General features: G+C 38.3%; 1 protein-coding gene across 10 annotated transcripts in view; it reads left to right on the top strand.

The window, feature by feature from the left end:
• The window catches only part of grik4 (glutamate receptor, ionotropic, kainate 4), a 734,878-nt gene that overhangs the window by 378,379 nt on the left and 335,960 nt on the right, over positions 1–20,539 (top strand). For all 10 annotated transcript variants that reach the window (XM_057839364.1, XM_057839368.1, XM_057839359.1 and 7 more), the window contains one exon: positions 10,470–10,567. In XM_057839364.1, coding sequence (XP_057695347.1) covers positions 10,470–10,567 — 98 coding nt within the window. The remainder of the gene's footprint in view (positions 1–10,469; positions 10,568–20,539) is intronic.

Genomic DNA, 20,539 nt, shown 5'->3' with positions numbered 1-20,539 from the left:
TTCTTTACTAAAATACGCAACAACTGTGTCTGCCTCATTTGCAAAGAGAGTGTTTTTTTAACGAGTTCAATGTGAGGCGATATTACCAAACAAGACACGCTGGCATGTACGACAAGATTACAAGGAATATACCTAGCGAGAAATTGAAGCAACTTGAAGCTAGTTTAATTTCACAGCAGCAGTATTTCGCAAGAGCCCGAGAGTCGAAAGAGAGCGCCACAAAGGATGGTTGCGAGATTGTTGAAATTATTAATTAGAAAAATAATAATAAAGCAAATGTGACACACATAATGATTGCTAAAATTTGCTTAACTCATTTGCTCCCAAAAACGTATAAATACCTTCTATTTTTAATTGTTTCAGTGTCCCAAAGACATATTTATACGTCTTTTACGTTTTTTTTTTCTAAAAAGACATCTCTTAGTCGTGATTCAATTTAGCTCCAAAGCACAAAGCTGAAAATCCATTTTAAAGCAATAAAACTGGCCACTGGAGGGCAGTAGCGCATTTGGTAAGACCCACAACCCCATTCCACGGCAATGAATGGCCAAGCCGCAGAGAGGGGGGATGAAGCCGCACGGTCGGGCGCACGCGGAAGACGACCTAATGGATGCCAGGCGGCGGACGACCGAGCAGAACAACCTGTAGGACGCCCGGAATGCCAGGCGCTGGACGACCGAGCAGAACGACCGGGACCACTAGATGCCTTTTGAGTCCGTGCTGCTCGCGAGCAGAGCCTGCAGAGACTCAAAAAAAAAATTCATCTTTATGAGACAGACGGCGATGACGGAAATGTTTAACCGGCTGTCGCAGCCAGAACAGCGTCATCTTTCAGTTAGTTATGTGTAAATAAATTGTTACTTTGCTATCAAAAGCTCTATTTGTCTTGTTTATCTTATTTTGTAAATGAAAAACATTATTCAGATGTTTGGGATGTAACTAAAGTAAAAAATAGCTATGTATAAGTCAAAGTTATGTTTGAAATGTATGCTTTCACAAAAAGCTCAATTTCTCAGTTTTTTCATCAGAAATTGGAAAATTGGTCAAACTAAGCCATTTTCTGATGCTGATTTCTAAAGAATGGAAAAAGTTAAGAACTAACTTTTTTTCTGCTGAGAGTCTAATCTTTCTTTTGGTTCCATGTTTATGTAGCAATAGAAAAGAATTTTCTGTGGGCCTTGCAAAATCAGTCAAAATCCAGGTTAACGGCTGGGAGCGAAGGGCTGTGCTCCGGTGAAAATGGCTGGGAGTGAATGAGTTGAGTATATTGTTCTACGTAAAGGACGTCAGTCAAGGTCGGCCCCCCACATTTTTACCACACCAAATCTGGCCCCCATGCTAATAGTTTGGACACCCCTGGTCTAGATATTTTGTCCATAAAAATTATGAACAGAATCGGTGACAAAGGGCAACGAATTCGACTTACTGCCGGCAATGGGGACCAAACTCTGATGCTGGTCATGCATTCAGATATAGAAACATTTGAAAAAATTTTCAACTGATGTTTGTCTCTGCAATACTTGGTGCTGACTCTTGCCTGTTTAATGTTTTAATCTGAAAAGCATCTGAAATCAATGCTATGTGACTTCGAGATGCACATTATGTGGTTACTCTAATCTGCTGACTGAAGCGTGTGCATTGATTTTCTAAGTGTTTTTTTTTTTTTTTTTTTTCATTTTTTTAGATTCACTCATGTACACATGTCATTTCACGTGCTATCTCGTAATATGTATCTTAATTTCTATAAGTGGTTTATAAAGAGGTTGCATGTTTTTCGTGCATGTTACAGTGGAGCAAGTGTGTGCGCGCCGGATTATCTGGGTACACTTGGCAAATGTTTTTGTGTTTGACGGTATGCACACTTAGAGGGAGAAATTGGATTATGGATGGATGAGTGGCTACGGAGAGATGGGAATATAACGGAGGAAGCGCTACCTAAATGTCCTTGTGCTCACTACCTCAAAAAAAAAAGATGTTTATGATTTATTTCCCGCAATCGTAATGAAAATAATTTTCATATCAATTGATCAAATATTGTTCAATTGTTAGCACAGTGTTCCCAGCTCCTCTTAGCGCCACGGAACAGTTTCTTGTGAATACATGTTTTGAAAGGCCTGCATAGGAAAAATGTTGTGGTTAAACCCAAATTTACTCTGATTTTGTAGAATCATGTCATCAACCCATATGTAGATGACCAGTGTTGGGAATAACGCCGTTATAAATAACGCAGTTACATAACGCCATTATTTTTCAGTAACGGGGTAATCTAATTTTTTCCGCTGTTACAACGCCGTTACCGTTACTGACGTAGCGAGTCTGCTGTGTTTATTTGTCATCCAAGACTTGAGGTGTGTTCAAGTTCGAGAATAGCGCACGTGTTTTGTTTTGTGCTTTTTCTTAGCAAAGATATACCACACACGATGTGCTGACACTGTTTCTTTAATAGCACATGTAACTTCAACATTAACACAAACGTACGGCTCTTGGCAGGCTGTGTCTCTAACTCACTCCTGCATCATGTGAGCAAAACAATATTGCCGCCATGTGCACTTTAGGGTGCCTCGGATAATTCTATATCAGAATATTACAGCACGTACTTCTTATGACTCCAGGCTGTTTGTCCCTGCTCATTCAATTAGACAATGCTTTCCAAAGCTTGCTAACGTTTCTGTTTTTGCTACACCTGAATGCTAGCCTTGTTCCCATCCCCCACTGTCAGCCATCAAGAATGCTGCTTCCATCTTGTGGATGGCAGACACTTTGAGGGTGACGGGAGGAGTAGGGGGACAAGGCTACCGGAATGCACCACCAGGATAGATGCGATGGCGGTGATTGTGATTGGCTGAGAGTTAGTCATGTGTCATGGTAAGCCAATCAGAGCCGGTGTTTTCACACACAAACCGGAACAGCGCGTGCGGCAAACGCACACACGCAAAACAGATGCAGAGGGATATGATGGCAGAGCATTCCGAGGAAAATTTGTCCTTTACGAGGTAGAGATATAAACACTATTTCAAGTCAAAATACTTGAAGTACAGTAGGCTATGTCTACTTGACCAGTTGTCTCAGGTTGTGAGAGTTGGATATAATTGATTAAACCCACTTTATATTGTTTACTACTGTTATTTTATTATATTGTTTACTGTTTATTTTTGTTGCACTTCAAGTGTAGGATAAATCTGTTGCTGGTGAGGTGTAATAAATATTACAAGGTTCTAGAACACAACTACCTGCCTGTTCTTATCTATTCAACTGACTTGAATACTGCTCAAAAAATTTCAAATTCTTTGACATACAACAACTTATTTTTAAAGTAACGGAAATAATTACTTTCCCTGGTAACTTTACTTTTACTATAGAGTGATACAGTTACTAACTCAGTTATTTTGGAAATAGTGAGTAACTATATCTAATTACTTTTTTAAAGTAACGTGCCCAACACTGTAGATGACACAGTGCATACACTAACACTCGCCTACAGTATTTTCCTTGTTTGAGCCTGTGACGTTAACACAATAGAAATTTCAATTGCTTGTAGAGGGTAATGTTGTCCAACATAATGAACCATTTGGATGATTTATTCTTTGATACTGATTCCATCAACGCAGAATTCACCATGACTTGTTTTGATTAGTGGTGACACATAAAATATATTGTTATAGCCTTGACTTTCGAGCAAAACTGTGAGCGTAGAAATAATGTAAATTGGTAGCAAGTTCAACTTTCTTCACAAGCAACAGTTCATTAGATAACGAATATTTCCTGAAAATGTTTCATTTCCATTCCCAGTGGAAGTTTATGGCTGATCTTAATCCACTGGTTTAACATGTCCCAATGTTTTTGTTTTTTTTTTTTTAACTTCTGAACGTATCCAATTTTTTTAAAGATATGTTTTGTCGACACCGCTCTGATGCTCATTTTAGAACCAGTAAAAAAAAAAAAAAAAAAAAAAAAGCAAAAATATTGCATCCAGTATATGATAAATCAGTGGTCTCAAACCGGTCCTCAAAGGGCCGCAGGGGGTACTGGATTTCATTCCAACCAAACGAGACAAATACCTTTTCACCAATCTGGTTTCTTACAAGTGTAATCAGTTGATTGCAATCAGGTGCTGCTTATGTTAGTAGAAACCTCATTGGTTGAACTGTTTGTGCTGGATCTGTTGGAACAAAAACCAGGACCCACTGCGGCCCTTTGTGGAGTCGATTTGAGACCGCTGTGATAAATCATATATTTTTTTATCAAACTGGCCCCTACTGATACCTCAAGAAATGTTGTTTACAAATATTATGCAATGCTGTGTTAGTTTTCCAAATTCTCCATTAGTTTTCTAAAGGGAAGTAGTCGCGCACAGTGGACATGTTTGCCTATAGTGGTTTGATGTACAGCAGCCCAAATATGCGATGTTGCTAAAATCACGTGAATACTGGATTGGATCCGATCTTTGACCAAATCTGATACTCCAAAAATATCCGTATCTGGCGCTGATATCTATACTGAGTATCAGATTTACCAGTTTTAACAGTCAAGTAAGTCCGACTTGAACATAAACAGTGCGGCGATACATGAAAACATGTAATACTTGCACGCATATCTTCTACAAAGTACAGCAAATATTAATGCAGCATAGAGAGTTGAGATTGAGTTGAGGTGTTACAATGCCTCTGCCATGAATGTTTCAGTGCACAATTGGGCATTGTAATTCATTACATTCAGCTGAGTGGTCATTTTCTCAACACCAACATGCTTCAAGCCATCATTGTCTGTCCATCATTACAACCCACTAAACATTTGAAATAGCTGGTATTGATCAGTGAAAATCAATATCAAACTAAGAAAATGGACTTCACCTAACTCAATGGTTGTCTTTGAAAAAGCCACTCCGAAGAGCATTGATGCAGAAAATAAGGGGCGGTTGCAGAGGCATGCACGTCCTACCTGTGTCAGTGGAAGTATCTCAGCATGTTGAATCGCAGTCACATCATTCAACCTCATAATCTGCTGAAACCACAAAAACTCTTACAAATGTGTTTACGGACACGCACGGCAAATGTGCACCTATGCGCATCTTTGCAGGCCTGACGAGTGACTGAGGGATTACTTATTAATCATTCGATTCACTGCCCTCGGATACACCACACAGACCTGAAATATGTCCTTCGTTGCTTCTTTCTCACACAAAACTGTTTAATGCTGTGCACCTACCACAGTAACTAAATTCATATTGTACACATACACACAGTGCACAACTGCACACAGACATGTTCTTACTTACATATTTCTTGTACTTGCCTGTCTCGCGTCATTGACCACAGAAGTTTAATTGGAAGCCAGGGATTATAAATCCTCAGGAAATGTCTGTTTTGTGTTATGGGAGATTAAAGTATATGGTCTGTATACTTTAGCAAGTAGAAGTCAGAAATGTAATATTCATTTACAACGTGAAAGCAGACAAAATGTTTGCATTCATTCAATGCAGAGTTCATTGTAAATAGGATGTTATTACTGACCATTCCTGTTTTACTCTGTTCATCATATCTGAATACATTCATTCATGTTCCATTTCGCTCATCCTCAGAAGGGTCGTGGGGTTGCTGGAGCCTGTCACAGTTAACTATGGGCAGTAGGCACTGTATAATTATATGCCAGCTAATCGCAGGGCACTACGAGACAAACAAGCATTCATGCATTCATGCACACAATCATACCTTGTGTCAATTTGGAGTGTTCAATCAGCCAACCTTGCGTCTTTTTGGGATGTGGGAAGAAACTACAGTACACATAGACAACACACAAAGGCATGGAGAGAGACTGACAACGCTACACAGGAAGGCCAGAGACCTTGACCCTTAATCTTAGAGGACATGCTAACCACTCATCCACACTTTATCATATACAGTGGGGCAAATAAGTATTTAGTCAACCACCAATTGTTCAAGTTCTCCTACTTGAAAAGGTTAGAGACCACCGAAGTATAACACAATGTTTTTTGATGAGTTTACCAAAATACTGTCTTCCGTGTGCATGGACTTTGATTGTGTTGTTTTAGTGGGTGACTTTAACATTCATGTTGATAATCCTGAAGAAGGATGTGCTAGAGAGCTTTTAAATATTTTGGATACATTTGGTTTATCTCAGCATGTCACAGTTCCAACACATAACAGAGGGCACATACTGGACTTAATAATATCCAAAGGTCTTAACATCTCTGAGGTCACAGTGAATGATGTTGCTCTGTCTGATCACTACTGCATTATGTTTAAAATGACCACCCCTGTCCATCCTCTGAAAAGGGAAACAGAGTTTATTAGGAAGCGTTACATTCGTGATAACACATGTGCGTTATTCACACAGGCCTATGCCTCATTATTAACCCCTACAATAGCTCCAGTGGAAGAACTTGTAAATAGTTTCAGTTCCGGTGTGATGACTGTAATGGACACTATTGCCCCGATTAAGACAAAAACCTTGTCAAGAAAGAAGAGGTCACCCTGGAGAAATGCCATACTAGCTATAAAACAAAAGCAAGTTTGTAGACGAGCAGAACGCAGATGGCGAAAAAACAAACTCCTAGTTTTTTATGATATCTACAAAGAGAGTCTTCGCAAATACAACCAGGAACTGAAAAATGCTAGACAATCATATTTTTCAGAGATCATTAGTAGAAACACCCACAATACTCGCACACTATTTTCTGTTGTTGACAAACTGACAAACCCACAAGCATCAATACCTCAGGAATTGGCATCTGAGGTGTCCTGTAATAATTTCGCAGCATTTTTTACACACAAAGTACTAATGATTAGACAGACTGTGTGCAACTCCAGATTAACAAATGTTACACTAAATGCCTCCCAACATGTCCCCCACGTCAATCTTAGACAGTTTAGCCTCTTGGACTATGCCACTTTAACAGAAATTGTGTCGAAACTAAAGCCCACAACATGCTGCCTTGACATCCTTCCTTCAAACTTTTTCAAAACTGTTTTTCATTGCATAGCCCCAGACATACTTCAGATTATAAATACTTCCCTCCAAACAGGAGAGTTTCCTCAGACTTTAAAAACTGCAGTAATAAAACCTCTCCTAAAAAAACCTAATCTGGATGCCTCAACCATTAGTAATTACAGGCCAATATCAAATCTGACATTCCTGGGGAAAATTATCGAAAGGGTTGTGTTTGAACAGATCCAGACTTTTATGATCCAAAACAATCTTTTTGACTCATTTCAGTCTGGATTTCGGCCACAACACAGCACCGAGACCGTGCTTATCAAAGTCCTAAATGATATTCGTCGGAATACCGATGCAGGCAAATCATCTGTTCTGCTACTATTGGATCTCAGCGCCGCATTTGACACGGTTGATCACAACATACTACTCAGCAGATTGGAACAGTGGGTAGGGCTTACTGACACTATTCTTCAGTGGTTCACATCCTATTTACATGATAGGGATTTCTTTGTGTCAATCGGAAATTATCAGTCAGAACGAACCAAATTCACGTGTGGAGTCCCTCAAGGGTCAATTCTTGGACCACTCTTATTTAACATCTATATGCTTCCGTTAGCTCAGATAATGGAACAGTATGACATCTCCTATCACGCCTATGCAGATGACACACAACTGTACATTTCTGTGTCCCCACATGATTATAGTCCCTTAGTCTCCCTGAGTAAATGCATTCATCAAATCAATGAATGGATGTGCCAGAATTTTCTCCAGTTAAATGTGGAGAAAACAGAGGTGATCATTTTTGGGCCAAAAAAGGAAAGGTCAAAGATAAGCAGCCAACTTAGCACAATGTCACTTACAGCTACAAATCAAGTCAGAAACCTTGGCGTAATTATTGACTCAGACCTAAAATTTGATAGCCATCTAAAGTCCGTCACTAAATCCGCTTATTACCACCTAAAAAATATAACCAGAATTAAGGGGCTTCTGACTCAACAAGACATGGAAAAACTTATGCATGCATTCGTTTTCAGCAGATTGGACTACTGCAACGGTATATTTACAGGTCTTGATAAAAAATCAGTCAGGAAGCTGCAGCTAGTACAGAATGCTGCAGCCAGAGTCCTCACAAATACAAGGAAGCTGGACCACATTACACCGGTTTTGAAATCGCTACACTGGCTTCCAGTGAGTCAAAGGATAGACTATAAAATACTACTGCTCGTCTACAAAACACTTAATGGCCTTGGACCAAAATACATGCTTGACTTGTTAGATTCCTATGAGACATCTAGACCCTTAAGGTCGTCTGGAACGGGTCTTCTGCATGTTCCAAGAACAAGAACCAAGCAGGGTGAGGCAGCATTTAGTTATTATGCTCCTCACCTCTGGAACAAGTTACCCGAAGGTCTGAAGTATGCTCAAACCGTTAGCTCATTTAAATCAGGGCTAAAAACGCTTTTGTTTAGCACTGCATATCCATAACTGTCTATATATTTCAATCTACCTGCCTTCTATTCCTCTTGTGCTTATCTCCATTGCTGATTTCAATGATTATTATTAGTAGTAGTTTTTGCTTTATTTCTATTTTTGTTTTATTTTTATTTATTTATTTTTATTCTGTGATTAAATGCGATCTTTTGTCTTGGTTTTTACGTTGTGTTGATTTAAATGTGATTTTTATGGTTTTCATGTGATGTAAAGCACTTTGAATTGCCTTGTGTTGAATTGTGCTATATAAATAAATTTGCCTTGCCTTGCCTTGCCTAGAGAGGTCTGAAATTGTCAGCATGGGTAAACCTCAACCATGAGAGACAGAATGTGGGAAGAAAAAAAAACAGAAAATCACATTGATTTTTGAAAAAATTATTTCCAAATTAGAGTGGAAAATAAATATTTGGTCACCTACAAACAAACAAAATTTCTTGCAGTCAAAGAGGTCTAACTTCTTCTAATGAGGTCTAACAAGGCTCCACTCGTTACCTGTATTAATGGAACCTGTTTTAACTCATTATCGGTATAAAATACACCTGACCAAAAACTCAGTCACACTCCAAACTCCACTATGGTCAAGACCAAAGAGCTGTAGAAGGAGACCAGAGACAAAATTGTAGACCTGCACCAGGCTGGGAAGACTGAATCTGCAATAGGTAAAACGCTTGTTGTAAAGAAATCAACTGTGGGAGCAATTATTAGAAAATGACTTACAAGACCACTGATAATCTCTGAAAACGTTTGGCCTCCGTTATTGCCAACAAAGGGTACATAACAAAGTATTGAGATGAACTTTTGCTATTGACCAAATACTTATTTTCCACCATGATTTGCATATAAATTCTTTAGAATCAAACAATGTGATTTTCTTTTTTTTTTTTTTTTTTTTTTTTATATTCTGTCTCTCATGGTTGAGGTTTACCCATTTTGACAATTACAGGCCTCTCTAATATTTTCAAGTGGGAGAACTTGCACAATTGGTGGTTGACTAAATACTTATTTGCCCCACTGTATGTGAATATTTTTTTAAATTTTTTATCTGTCTGTTACATTCCATTTATAGCGACCGTAGGGTGCACCGTATTAAAAGGCAAAGACTCATTTTCAGGTGATATTATTGTATTTAACACACATGCAAGGAACACCACATTATTGGGTGCATGAAAAACAGCGTATTTTTTCTTTTTTAAAAGGCAGCGGGAGCAAAACTGAGTTCAACTGTACTTTATAAAAGAATTAACATTATGTATTCACATCATTCTTAATCCACAAATCCATCAAAGTCCTCATCTTCCGTATCCAAATTGAAAACTGGTGGGCTAGGTCTCCATCAAACACGACAGCTAAACTTTTCTTTAGGCAGCGTCTTCCTGTTAGAAATCACCATAGGTGGCAGTTTCTTTTGGTTTTGCGTAGGTGATAACGCTGAGTTTGAACTGTGCTTCGTAAGCTTGACAGTAGATGCCCTTTTTGAGGGTCCCTCGCTAAAACAATGTTGTTTAGCCCAACACACACTCTCGAAAGTTAGTTACTGGTGGCACGCCCCTCTTTCACATGCAACCTTATCCCTTTAAGGTTCTCATGTGGATCTCACTTAATTTCACCTTTTCAAAGATTTCTCAGTCAGACACACACATTTTGGGACTCAGTCCACACTATAGGCACACCATATTATTCGGCACACCGTTCGTTTTGGAGAAAATTGACCGACTTTTAGGTGCGCCTTATGGTCATGAAAATAATGTATTCCTCAGTTTTTATCATATTTATCTTAGCTTCTTACAGAAACTACAGTACATGTTAAAAGTTGAAACCCTTTTGGATGATAGAAATTCCCATACATTGGAAATCAAACAACGGTAGGATTAGAAACTTACGGCAATATTTAAAACAACAACAGCAACAACTTCTACTGTCACTAAACACCAACAACCTAGTCCCATGTGATTTTGGTTTGTCTTCTGTCACTCACTCCTCTGAAGAATATTTGCAAATAGTAACACTAGGCTTTCCTCTCCTAGTGTGCCAAATTATGTCCAAGGGTGTGGTGGCAGTCCTTGGTCCTTCTGCCAGTCCGGCCTCCAACTCCATCATCAGTAATATCTGCGGCGAGAAGGAGGTGAGTTTTTCAAACTATAAAGCCATGCTATATACTACATAGTACTGATTTACTTGGAATCCATGTTGCTTAATGTCTCTCTGATTATGATTGACAAAACTAAACATAATTGCATTTGCGATCTATGGAAGATCACTTGCAATGGATTGTGTGCTTGTAAGTGTACCCAATGAACTTAGAAGAAAATGCATGCTCTGTGAAATTGGAAATCTTTATATATTTTTAGTTCCATTTGCCTGTCAGTCCAGTTCAACATATCACTTAAGCATTAATTTAAAAGCCTGTGTGTGGGTGTGTGTCTGCATTTGTGTGCAATGAAACTATGTTTGAGTACTTAGAAATGCCAGTTCATGTCTCTCATTCATTCATACATGTCTTGGCCTACCTCTTGAAATCACAATATATGACTGACTGAGACGCGTAACATTTTTCTTGACATTGAACATTTTGCCATCCATAATTTAAACATGAAAACGTATAAATGTGTCGTCTTTCTAGCATCAAGGCATAAAAGCTAAAACCACCTATAAAACAAACAATTATGTAAGATTGAAACAGTAGGCATTATATGGTGTGTTTAAACTTTATTGTGATTGTCATGACATGCGACATACACAGTATGCAGGAATCGTTTTGCCCTTGTGGTGTCTGTTCCATCATGTGCTACTCAAACCATCTTTCAGTCTGTACGACTAGGAAACAGACACTGATTGTCTGCTGTTTTGACACTTGGCATTGATTGAACTCTTTTGGAACATACGCTGTTATAATCGGGCTGTATCAATATTCAAAGATCCACCAAGATGATGTCTACATATTTCACTGGATATGCAAAAAGGAATGACATAGAACAAATCAATCAATATTTTTGTAGGAAGTGGCAGACTCCCTCTGAATATGTTTTTATTAAATGCCTGTGCTCTATTGAACACTTCCATGCTTCCCCAAGTACCGTCACACTGAAAATGTTTTAGGGAGGCTCGTTATCGGCCGTAAGTTTGCATATGCCTCGATGAGAAAGGCGTAATGGTGAGGTTTGGGGGAAGGAATGCAATAAAGCTTCCAACTTTACAGACAGCATATAGACCAGGGATTCAGGCTGTGGTTAGGGTTATGATAAAGAGCCTCATTGTTGGCTATGAGTGTGAGCATGATAAAGAGTGATGGTCCAGTGCAGTGTCGTTAATAACGGCGTAAGAGTATAACGGCATTTCTAACTGCGTTATTTTTTTTCAGGAGTGAGTAATCTAATCATTTATTTTTTCCATATTTGCAACGCCGTTACTGAGGATGTGAGGGGGCGAGTTACAACAATCTAGTTGAATGAAGCGCGAGTTGTAGGATTTTGTCACAGCTGTCTGGGAGAGAAAGCAGGGTGGGAGGAAGTAAAGGGTTGGTGACGTCATTGCAAATACGATGATGATTGGCTAGGTAGCTCGGAGTGTTAGCATAGCATTCGCATTCTCGTCAGTGTTAGCATCTTAAACTCTCGGGCAACATGCAGTTTGTGGCGTCCAGATAGATACAATTAATTGAAAATAATGTACCGTTTTCTTGTCCTTTTCTTCACAGCATTTGAAAGTTAGTTTGTATACTGTTACATTCTCATATAGGTGTGTCATATTGGACCAGTGTTGTTAATCTTACTTTAAAAAAGTAATTAGTTACAGTTACAAATTACTTAAAAAAAAAAAATCATTTCTCCCAATACTCATTGCAAGAGTATTAAGTTACTCAGCAAACTGACATTATTTTTCATGTTCTACACATAACAGGCTCACGTTATATATACACATTCTAAAAAATCTTTTTCACATCTAAGATGTTATTAACTGTTTGAACAGTATTTTTCATTCCAAAAAACAATAGTTAAACAAAACCAAAAAGAAAAAAAGGCTTGATTTTTCTTCATTTTGAAGCCTCCTGGTTTTTTTCAAGAATTAAAAAAAAAAAAAAAAAAAAAAAGTTTCTGCTTTGTGTCAAATTTAGAAGACATTCTTTTCACTTCATGAATGAACAAGCATTTTTAAGAGCTAACAAAAAGGAAAAAAATGGCATTAATTTACTTATTGGAATCTGACACCACACAATCTTGCAAAATTTCGCAAAAAAATATTTGCACAATCTACTACTTGTCTCCCCTCCCAAAATACTTCACAAGAAAATCTGCACTCAGTGGTTATTACATTTCCTGGAGACCACACAATCTTGCAAATTTTCGCAAAAAAAATATTTGCATAATCTGCTACTTGTCTCCCCTCCCAAAATACTTCACAAGAAAACCTGCACTCAGTGGTTATTACATTTCCTGGAGTTGAAATTATTTCCTTCCAAACATGATTTCTAAACCTGTCAAGTATGGACTCAAAATGACAACCTTTGGTGACAAGGGCTAATCATCCTATTATGTGTAGTGGTGTTGCCAAGGACCTCAGCTTCCCTATTTTACAGAGAAAAGGCTGTCAAACAATATTTGCTTCTTTGAAATTATGAGCACCTGACTACAAATCTGAATTGTTGAAAATGCTGGCTTGCGATGCCTCCACATGCCATTTGCATTTCGGGTTCCTAAAATTGTTACCTCACACTCATGTTTCTCCCTTCCATAAACTTTGATTCACCACTATAATATGAGACAAACTGTATTAGTTGATTTTTTTCTTTTATCCCAGACAATAGTTATAGTTTCTTTTAATTACCTGACATGTTTCGGTGAACACTTCTGCCGCGTTCTGTGACGCGTCTTTATCAGCTGATGGATGAAGGCGTGTCTCATTTGTCAGATTGATAGGCGAGTCACGCCCTCTGTTGACCATTCACTCTTCCAGGATGATGGTCCAGGTAGTAAAGAGTGTGTAAGCTCCCTTCTCCCTGTAGATGGTCCTCCCTCGGGCCAAGCTTGCGGATCTCAATGACCTCCCTGATCCAGCGCTGATGTTTGTTTTCTTTGGTGTGGATGACTCTGGCCTTTTCCCAGTCAATAATGTGGTTTTCCCTCTTGCAGTGATCAGTGATGGCTGACTTGTGATGTTCCTGTTGTGCTTGTTCTTTTATTGCCCTTGTGTGTCTTATTGTTTTCTCCTTCTCACACTCCTTCTTGTGTTCTGTTTTTCTTGTAATAAACCTCCTCCCTGTCTCCCCGATGTATTATTTATTGCATGATTTGCATTGAATTACATTCATTGAGTTACATTTATTTTCTAGGTGGATTTTGTCCTTTCAATAGACCAATATCTGGCAGAATGTTGTGTGTGGTTTGACCGCTGTGTTTATGTTGGATTTTTCCATTACTCTTTGGATTCGTTTCGTGACTCCTCTCACGTACGGCAACGACATATCACTGTGTTGCTGTTTTGTTTGTTTTTCTGTGTTGTTTAGGCATGTGCGAGTATGAGATTTTGACGGTACGATAACCTTGAGCAAAATTACCGCGGTTTCACGGTATCACGGTATTGCAATGATAGCTCCAATTATTATTATTATTATTATTATTTTGAAATGTATGGGTTAAAAAAAAAAGAAAAAGAAAAAAACTTTTTCTGGGATTTTTAAAAAAAATTTCAGAACATATTTGCAAATCGGACCATGAATATAATGTTTAAATAAATAAACAAAAATATTTTAAATCAAATTAAAATAAATACAACTTTTAGACTACCCACAGCCACAGCTCAGGTTGCTCTAGTTTATAGCAAGAACAAAATTAATTGCTATAAAAAAAGTAAAAACGCTTCTAAAAAAAATGGAAAAATATTTACTGTACGACCTTTTTTTGAGGGGGCAAAAGCTCAAGTGAAGTTTCGCCATTTTCAGCCACTGTGTCAACTCTAGTCTACTTGTCATGGCATTGTGTTAAAAAGACTAATTTATAAGTTAATAAGTTAAAAATGCATAAGTTAGTTAAAATGTAAATATAGTTGTGTAAAGGTTTCATCTGAAAAACATTGGGAGTGAGACCTCGCCTTGTCCAGCCTTCTACATGGGCACCATTAGTTGCACGAAGCACATCAAGACGGTACTCGATTTCTTGCCATGTTCGCTGTAGCATAGCCTCATCAATTGTGGCAATGGCATCAGTAATCCTTCACTTAAGGTTAGTAATTTCCCTTATCTTTGTTCGATACACAATATCTTTAACATAGCCCCATGGAAAGAAGTCCAGGAGAGTGATATCTGGTGTACGTGTCGGCCAATGAATTGGCCCATCCCTTCCAATCCATCGGTCCTGAAATGTTTGATTGAGGAACCCATGAACATGCAGCCACCAATGTGGTGGTACACCATCTTGCTGAAATATGATGGTTGGTTTAAGGTCATTCAGTTGTGGTGCCACATATTCAGTTAAAAGGTCAAGGTAAACATTTGCAGAAGAGTATTAAAAGAGGTAAAAAAAAAAAAAAACTTCAATAAATGCTGAATACAATAGAACAAATCTGAATAAAATATCTAATCAATTGCATTTTTAATAAATTTTTGAAATGGTAAAGAGACTTTATGGACACCCTATATTGTTATTTGGGTTTGAGTTTCCTGAGGGACAGATATAGTTGTCGGACACAGGAAGTCTGTGTTGTGTTAGTTTGTTATGGTCCGAGTTGCCGAGTTGCAATAAACTTTGACTCAAATTAGTTCAAGAAACTAAACTCTGTGCTTTATGAAGAGAGAAAAAAGCAGAATTTAACACAGACGAAATCATTCGACAATTAGAGTGAAGTATTACCGAAACAAAATGGTGACGTCATGTACCGTAATGGTCGGCAACGGCTCGCCGCATACGTTTTCTTCAACACAACATGGCCGTGTCAATAAAAAAAAATTGGTCTTCATATATATAATAGGGCTGTCAAAATTATTGCGCTAACGGGCGTTAATTAATTATTTTTATTAATCATGTTAAAATATTTGACGCAATTAACGCATGCACTGAATGACCCACTCATGCATTGCCTCAAACAATGACGCCGTTTATGGACATTAAGAGTGAAGAGAATGCCACCGGCCGCTTGGGGGCAGCACTGTTCCATACTAATGTTATTCTTTCTACTGGTGGGAGAATTAGTAGTTGTGAGACGTTTATGCTCTTACTTGTGCTATTTGTGCTCCACACATATTTCTGTAAGTTTTCTTTCTTTTAGTGTCAATTATGTGTCTCTTGTTGTATTTTGGGTAAGATATGTACAGAGATATATATGTTATAAAGGCGAGTGGACACAGGCATTCTTTGGACCGCGCCGTTTATTGGCATAAGCTTCGGCAATTCCTTCACAACAAACATAATTATTATTTAGTGAAAGAACAACAAAAATAATATTCCTATCCCTCAAAAAAAAAAAAATGTTCACAAAAAGAAAAGCACTTCGGTCTGTAGTAATGAGGCCCTATTCTCACACAGTTAAACAACAATGCAAAGTGAACTGGCATGAACTGGCAATTTATTCAGACTTTGGTCACTCTATTCTTATTATTGTTATTTTTATTCTTATTATTATTATATTAACTCTACTTTTGAAAATTTTACAAATGTTATTAAAACGAAAACATGAAGAGGGGTTTTAATATAAAATTATTATAACTTGTAACTATAACATTTATCTTTTAAGAACTACAAGTCTTTCTATCTGTGGATCACTTTACAGAAAGAATGTTAATCTTTTAAGAACTACAAGTCTTTCTATCTGTGGATCACTTTAACAGAAAGCATGTTAATAATGCCATTTGTGGATTTATTGTTATAATAAACAAATACAGTACTTATGTACAGTATGTTGTATGTATATATCCGTCTTGTTTCTTATCTTTCCATTCCAACAATAATTTACAGAAAAATAAGGCATATTTTAGAGATGGTTTGAATTGCGATTAGTTACGATTAATTATGATTAATTATTTTTTAAGCTGTGATTAACTCGATTAAAAATTTTAATCGTTTGACAGCCCTAATATATATATATATATATATATATATCTGTCTCAATCCCTGTACCTGTGTATAATGCGCACCATGATTTTACAAGTTGATTTTGGGGACAAAAAGTGTGCGTTATATTCGAGAAATTACGGTAGTTGTATTATTCTTGTTTTTAACCTGTCCTGCACCTTTTGCCATTGCCTACTGTGGATACTGACACCTTTTTAATTCATGTTGTATTTGTTATTCCTCCTGTGTTTTGTCATCCGGATCCGTGATCATTGTCATACTTTCATGTAATGTTCTGACTACCGACAGTTTACGGATAGTGGGGTGTTCAGATGTCCATAGGAGGTATTGATCGTGTGGGTTTCCTGTGTGCTTGTTTGTTGATGTCACCGTTCTCTGTTAGACACATTCTATTTAAAGAGGCAGTTTGCTATTTACCTACATATCTATTGTTACTGAATGTAGACTTTATAATTTGTGTTCTCAATATAAGAAAAGAAAACAAAAAAATAAACATGGAGAAGATCTTCACCACAAGTGTGAACCAAGATAACCACTGCGGGGTCCAGGGTTTACAGAAATCATGCATGAATGAATAAAGCATATGTGTATTAAATATCCCACACAGTGGACATTTGTACTGTCTGTGTATGGGAGGGTAACACCACAGTCACTATTATTTCTATTGCCAGAATGTACAATAATTCAGAATCTGCAGCAAATCAGGCTCATCCAACAGCATAGGAGAGAAACCAGCCTTTGGGAAATAAACCTTTATTGAATATTTGATAGTCTGCAGCAGGCTGAAAAGGCTCTGCAGGAGATGAGAAGATTGGCTGGTGGCCTAATGTTGCATCCCAAATCAGATAGGTAGACCCCTTTCCTACACTTGCCACCTCCTCCCCAAAAAGGACTGCACCTAAACAGCATAGGCAGTCACAGTGCCATCCAGCAAAACTAAAGGTATTACATAATTTTTGACACAATCAACCACACCATCCTGCTCTCCCGACTAGTCTCTACACATTACTGACACTGCACTTTCCTGGTTCCACTCCTTCCTCACCGGCCGACAACAATTCATCAGCATTAACAACTGCACCTCCCCTGCTTTTTCCCACCACAAGGTGTCCCCCAAGGTTCAGTTCATGGCCCCCTCCTCTTCATTCTTTACATCCTCCCCCTTGGTCAGATTATCCGTAAATTTGGACTGCAATTTCACTGCTATGCCGATGACATCCAAATATACATCTCCACAAAAACCATCTCACACAGCACCATATCTACACTTCACAACTCCCTCAGCAAAATTAAATCCTGGATGCAACTTAACTATCTTCAACTCAACAGCAACAAATCGGACATAATCATCATCGACCCTACAGCTCACATCAAAAACGGTCAATTCACCCTTACCATCGACAACTGCACCCTCCCTCTCTCAACACACTCCCGCAACTAGGGATCATTTTCGGCAATAAACTAAGATTCGACCAGCACATCAACCACATCACCAGAACTGCGTTCTTCCACCTCAAGAACATAGCCCGCCTCCGCCCCTCCCTCACCTACTCTGCTGCAGAAACCCTAATATGTGCATTCGTCACCTCCAGACTCGATTATTGTAACAGCATTCTTTTCGGATCTCCAGCCAAACTCCTCAATAAACTACAATATATCCAGAACTCCACTGCACGCCTTCTCACCCGTACCCCCATAGGAATCACATTACCCCCGTCCTTCACAAACTGAACTGGCTTCCCATCTCACACAGGATACATTTCAAAATCATCCTTCTCACATACGAAGCACTCAATAATTTGGCTCCTCCTTACCTCATGGACCTTTTCTGTCCCCACACCCCCTCCCATCACCTCCGCTCATCTAATGGAAACATTCTCGCACTGCCCCCACAAATAACACACCATACGTGGGGGGACAGAGCCTTCTCCGTTGCTGCCCCCTCACTTTGGAACGCACTCCCTAAAAACATCTGCACCTGTTCTGATCTTCCCAAATTCAAAAAATTGTTAAGAACTCACCTTTTTAAACTGGCTTTTAATTTGTAATTCTTTTCTGTATTGTTTTGTACTGCCCACGTTGTGTGAGCTTTATTTTTTTTCCCTCAATTGTAAAGCGCCTTTGAGCACCGGTAAAAGCGCTCTATAAATAAATTGTATTATTATTATTATTATTATTATTAATATATCCCTGCAAAGATTCACAACAAACACCAGTTGATCACAAATTGAACAAATATTTAAAACATTTTACTGCAAGTACCACATCAAAGGATACAGTAGTTTCGTTTGAAAAATGTTCAAGAAAAAAAAGGCAGCAGTTGAGTTAAATGGTACTTAGTAGCCTTGCAAAAAAGACTGTACTTCCTGATGTGTTGATTCATTCTTACTGTAGCGTCTTGTAAACCTCAACTGTCCAATCACTTCCCTGGTTATCTGAGCCAATTAGATGAAAGAGGCAGGATATGCAGATGTGACCAGGAAGCAGCTACAGTATCTGGTTGAATACAATGTCAGAGTGCAAAGTGGTTCTTGTAGATAGGTCCATTTCTGAAGTTTTGTCGGAAATACATAACATTTCCCCAAGAGCACAAAACGAAAACCTTTTTTGGATTAGAAACAATTAAGGGTGTAACGGTACATGTATTCGTATTGAACCGTTTCGGTACTTGGTGCTCGGTTTGGAACAGACGCGTACCGAACGAGTTTCTGACGTAATGTAACCCTTACTTTTTGAGGCTGTGAGTCGATCGGGTTACAGTTTCTTTGTGTTGATTATATTTACTCCGTCTTCTCTACTATAATAAGGACCAACACGGTAGGACAGTGAGAAACGTCAACGGCGCAACAACGTGGCCACCGCGAGAACGCAGTGAAACACGGCCGTTAAAGTCAATCAGCCAATGCACACCAGTCGCAGTGCGGCCGTGTATTAGACGCGTCCCAGAAGCGGCTCAACGCGATGCACGCGAAAAGAACGGCAGAGTTTATTATTTGACGTGAGACGCGGTCCTCCTGCGTCAATACTACTAGCTAGCAGACTGGGCAGACCGGAAGTCACTCGTGTAAAAATACGGTGGATCCAGTCGATTTTCAAACTAATATGCAATCGTAACCCACTTTTTGAGTCCTAGATGGGGTCACAGTTGACTTGTCTTTGTTGATTTACAGTTGTCTTCTCTGCTATAATAATAACCAACACGGCCCCGTGTTCAATACAAAACCCTCTTACCACAACAAAACAAGTAGGAACTAATATTCACATAGGAACTAAAGTTATACAACATAAAATATGCGATATAAATGAATACTAATAACATTTGTAAAATACAAACACATAATAAAATAAATATTAGCCCATTTAAAATTAATAAATTGAAATGAGCTAAAACACCTGTAATTAAATAATAAGAATAATACACAGATCCTGCTTACACAATTAAATTTATTAATTTCAGTGTGGCGCGTTAACTTGAGAAAATTCACCAATAAAGCTTTTGAAAACCGTTCATAAGAAAAAATCATTGAGGCATTTCATTTGTAAAATACATGTTAAAATCTTTGTCATTGGGATTGCTTTTCTCTTTTGCACAGGACTTCTTTTTTCTTTCTTTCAGAAAGAAAGCTGACCAATATGTGGGGTCTGAAAGGCAAATTGTGGTTGGATTATCTTTAAATACCCGCTACTTTTTGAGCAGAATTCTAGCTTTTTATAGGCTACTGTTCCTATTGTTGAAAGCACAAAAGTGTGTAATAAACAACTAGCACATTTATATTTTGCATTTTGTTTTCTTACTGTACCGAAAATGAACCAAACGGTGACCTCAAAACCGAGGTACGTACCCAACCGGGATTTTTGTGTACCGTTACACCCCTAGAAACAATGTTTTTGCCTTTCCGTGAACCAACACATTCCTTAGTTATGATTTACCCGGCTCCTGGTGACGAACCAATCAGGGGAAAGAGGCAGAAGCTATCGACCTGACCAGGAAGCAACTATCTGCTTGAATACTATGGTCGAAAGCAGTTCTTGTA

The sequence above is a fragment of the Corythoichthys intestinalis genome, chromosome 6, assembly GCF_030265065.1.
Source record: "Corythoichthys intestinalis isolate RoL2023-P3 chromosome 6, ASM3026506v1, whole genome shotgun sequence".
In the NCBI taxonomy this organism is placed as follows: Eukaryota; Metazoa; Chordata; class Actinopteri; order Syngnathiformes; family Syngnathidae; genus Corythoichthys; species Corythoichthys intestinalis.
The sequence above is the reverse complement of the archived record's forward strand: the minus strand, read 5'-3'. Positions and strand labels throughout refer to the sequence as shown.